The sequence below is a fragment of the Ipomoea nil genome, unplaced genomic scaffold (genome assembly GCF_001879475.1).
Source record: "Ipomoea nil cultivar Tokyo-kokei standard unplaced genomic scaffold, Asagao_1.1 scaffold0209, whole genome shotgun sequence".
Classification (NCBI taxonomy): Eukaryota; Viridiplantae; Streptophyta; class Magnoliopsida; order Solanales; family Convolvulaceae; genus Ipomoea; species Ipomoea nil.
The window spans coordinates 136628-140050 of NW_017616637.1; the positions used below are offsets into that span (position 1 = coordinate 136628).

At 35.8% G+C, this 3423-nt stretch overlaps 1 protein-coding gene across 4 annotated transcripts; it reads left to right on the plus strand.

The window, feature by feature from the left end:
- The first annotated feature begins 1270 nt into the window (after positions 1 to 1270).
- On the plus strand, positions 1271 to 3134 carry LOC109192073 (leucine-rich repeat extensin-like protein 2). Of its 4 annotated transcripts, XM_019342692.1 has the most exons (4): positions 1273 to 1460; positions 1589 to 1673; positions 2352 to 2746; positions 2783 to 3134. In XM_019342692.1, exons 1-4 carry the CDS (start codon positions 1443 to 1445, stop codon positions 3032 to 3034), a joined length of 750 nt encoding a protein of 249 aa, XP_019198237.1. In that variant the 5' UTR covers positions 1273 to 1442; the 3' UTR covers positions 3035 to 3134. The 4 variants fall into 4 exon arrangements, with proteins under 4 accessions (XP_019198222.1, XP_019198227.1, XP_019198237.1 ...); XM_019342677.1 differs by having other exon boundaries at positions 1271 to 1460; positions 1592 to 1673; positions 2352 to 3134; XM_019342682.1 differs by having other exon boundaries at positions 1272 to 1460; positions 1560 to 1673; positions 2352 to 3134.
- The last annotated feature ends 289 nt before the right edge of the window (positions 3135 to 3423 follow it).

A 3423-nucleotide genomic window follows, 5' to 3' on the forward strand; every position in this document is an offset into this window, starting at 1 on the left:
TCAAATTCCCTCAACAATTTGACAAATACATTTCAGACTCCTAAATGTATAATGAGGTATTTATCAAATTACCAAACACCTGTTAGCTGATTGTGTTAGTGGGTTTGACTAATTGATAACGTTATCTGATTATAGAAAAGTATTTGGTAAATTAGCTGTTAGCTGATAGCTGATTACATGCAAAATAAACTGTTACAAAAAAGTTAATTAATCAAACAATCATGTTGATTGTTTAACCAAGTGAAACAGCTAATAGTGATCAAATAAGTCAAAATTGACTGATAAGCTAACTATGTTACCAAATAGGGCCAATATAATGTGATAATCGAATTTCTGACAATGATCATTTAAAAAAATAATAAAAAAAGCATGCATTTTTGTGAATATCAATAAATTATATATATTTTTATATATTAATTACTTGTAGGAAAAGGATTCCCTAAACCTTCTAAAGCCACTTTCATTTTGTTGACCAGCTGCAAGCCATTTCCTATCCCCAAATTGATGCTTTTTTCTCCCGTGGACGGTTTGAGATATGAGAATGGACAATTACATATCCATCCTTTACCTAAAGCATATTCCACTTGGCTCAACATTTTGAGGTCCAAACAAAATCACTCCCTCTTCTCTTATACCTAAAATTATAAGTCAGTCACCAAAAAGCATTATATCAATTAAAAGAGTTCAAATTACTTAAATTAAGCATGAAGTTGGAGTTGTGGATTGATACTTGATTGGACCGACACACAACATCAAGCCAAGAAAATATAGATATGTGTTCACATGTAAACCAATTGCAAAAACCACTCATCTTTTTAAGGCAAATTATGCTCCACATAGTGATATGTGCACCATAACAAAAAGTACATCTTTAATATACTAAATGTACGACATTATACAATATAATGTACACTCAGTATAAAAATAATGTACATTTCCTAAATACAATGTTCATTATTTTTGTACTGAATGTACATTATTTTTGTACTGAATATACATTATTGTACAATATACAAAATATGGTCTACACAACTTGTGTGGACCATAAATGACCCTATGATTATGACTTACTAATAAATACCTGCATGGGTAGCTCAACTAGTCATAGAGGTGAAAAGTTGAAAGAATGACGAGGGATTGAGTCTCACCAACGACAGTGTGGGGGACTCTTTGTGCGCCTTTTGGAAGAATAACTTACTAATAAAGCTTGATCTTTCCATGCAAGGAAAGTGCATATTGCAGTAACTCATCCTAAAAGGAGATTCTTTAATTTACCTGCATGCCCCATATCTTCAATTCAGTCTTTTAAATATTCCCTTGAATTGCATGGCAATTAAAGATTGATTCCCCATTGAATTCTATTCAATTCATACATACACTCCTCCAATCTGGTCTCCATCCATCCTCAGAGCTCCTCTGTGCTCTCTCTCCTTTCTGCAATTATGGCTACAGAATTGGAGGTAATATAAGCTAGCCTCATTATCAACATCTATCTATCGAATCTTTGCAATCGCCCGCGGTTACCTTTTTAGTCTGTACTGTATTCACTAACTGGATAGATTATTGGTATTTCTTAATTTGCATGCAGAAGCCTAGAATCACAGAGGTACAGGTGAGGATGGATTGTAATGGGTGTGTACAGAAAATCAAGAAGGCCTTACATGGAATAAATGGTATGTAACTGGCCGCCACGATCAGAATATAATGCTGCTTAAGGGTCCGTTTGGAAAGCAGAAAAATGACTTTTGGAAAATGTTTTTTGAAAAATGAGTCATTTTTCAGAAACATTTTTCTTTCCAGTGTTTGGTTGCATTTTGGAAAACTTGGCGTGTTTAATTTATTTTCCAGAAAAATGAATAGAATTGTATGTTTAAACATTTTGGCGGAAAATGACTTTCCCCAAATTTTGGAGGAAGTCATTTTTCCACCAAAATGACTTCATTTTTTCCCGTCAACGGAAAATGTTTTCCGTTGACTGAATTTTCCTGTTGCATCCAAACACTGAAAACTCGGAAAACATTTTACAGAAGTCATTTTTCAAGTTTCCAAACAGACCCTAAATGTTAGTTGTTAGTATCAAACGTTTATCACTATGCCAAAAGTTATAGCTAGTAGCAAATGTGTAACTTTTATAGACTTTAGCCTTTTAAACCCTCCACCTAGCCACTGAATGCTAGACTTGGCCTTTTATATCATTTGCCCCAACCACCATGTGTTTGGCCTTTTAAACCTTTTACCGTCCTCTGCCCAACAAATTTAGGTGTCATTTGTTTTCTTGAAGATCTTCATATATATCATCTTGTATGTAAATGGTTGAATAATATGATATATATTTTGTTCATGCATGGCAGGGATCTATGAAGTGTACATTGATTTCCCTCATCAAAAGATTAGAATAGTTGGAAGGGCAGATCCTGAGAAGATAGTAAAGGCCATTAAGAAGACTAGAAAGAGTGCTGCTGTGATTTGTTCTCATACTGAACAACAACCCAAGCCATCAGAGCAACCACCACCACCACCTGATGAGGCTGAGGAGACAGCCAAAGCCATAGATCCTGATCCTCCGATGGCCCCCGAAAACCAACCAGCAGATGAGGAGAAACAGTCACCTGAGACTGCTGAAATGCAAACAGCAGACCAAACCTCAAAGCCAAAGGAGGATAATGTTCATGTGATATACCACTATCCTCCACATTATGGCTATACACAACAATGGAATAATTCTCAACCACCTAGAGCTGAGCCACCACCACCCCCCATCTGTTCAGAATACAGACAAGAGCCACCACCACCCCCCATGTATGTAAGTCACAGTTACAACAGCTATAAGCCATCACCCCATGTCACAAGAAGATATGATCAATATGTGGACTCATCACCTCCAACATACACACAATATGGTAGGCCTGATGGGCATTATTATACCATGATGGCAGAGGACTACTACCATTACAGAGATGATGAGTATCACAATAATGGAAATATTGACTCAGTTTTCAGTGAAGAAAATCCAAATTCATGCACAATAGTCTAAGAGGTAGCCACATGCCCATCCCATCCCCTCTCAATGAAATATACTGATGAATTAAGCATGCATGATGGTGAATTGAAGATGAATGGAATTTTTTTAGGTTGAAATTAAAGGGCAAGATCATATATATGAGAGGAATTTATTCCTCATTCCACTTCCTAGCTAGCTCCATGCATGAAAATTGCATACGTATGCTTAGCTTGTCATTCATTTCTTGCACAAGAGAAGAAAATTAATAAATTAAAGGTCATATATATATATGCAGTAGTTCAGGAATCAGATTCCTCCCTCAACTTCATTCAATTTCCTAAAATGCATGCCTGCTCGCTGTTGCTATTAACCAGATGGCTGTTCCATAAAAAATAAGGGTTTATCTATATTTATAGAGGCAA

Bases quoted from the DNA above. Each gene is read 5' to 3' on its own strand.
- LOC109192073 (XM_019342673.1), top strand. The intron at 1,674-2,351 runs GTATGTAACTGG...CATGCATGGCAG, and splicing joins GGCCTTACATGGAATAAATG to GGATCTATGAAGTGTACATT.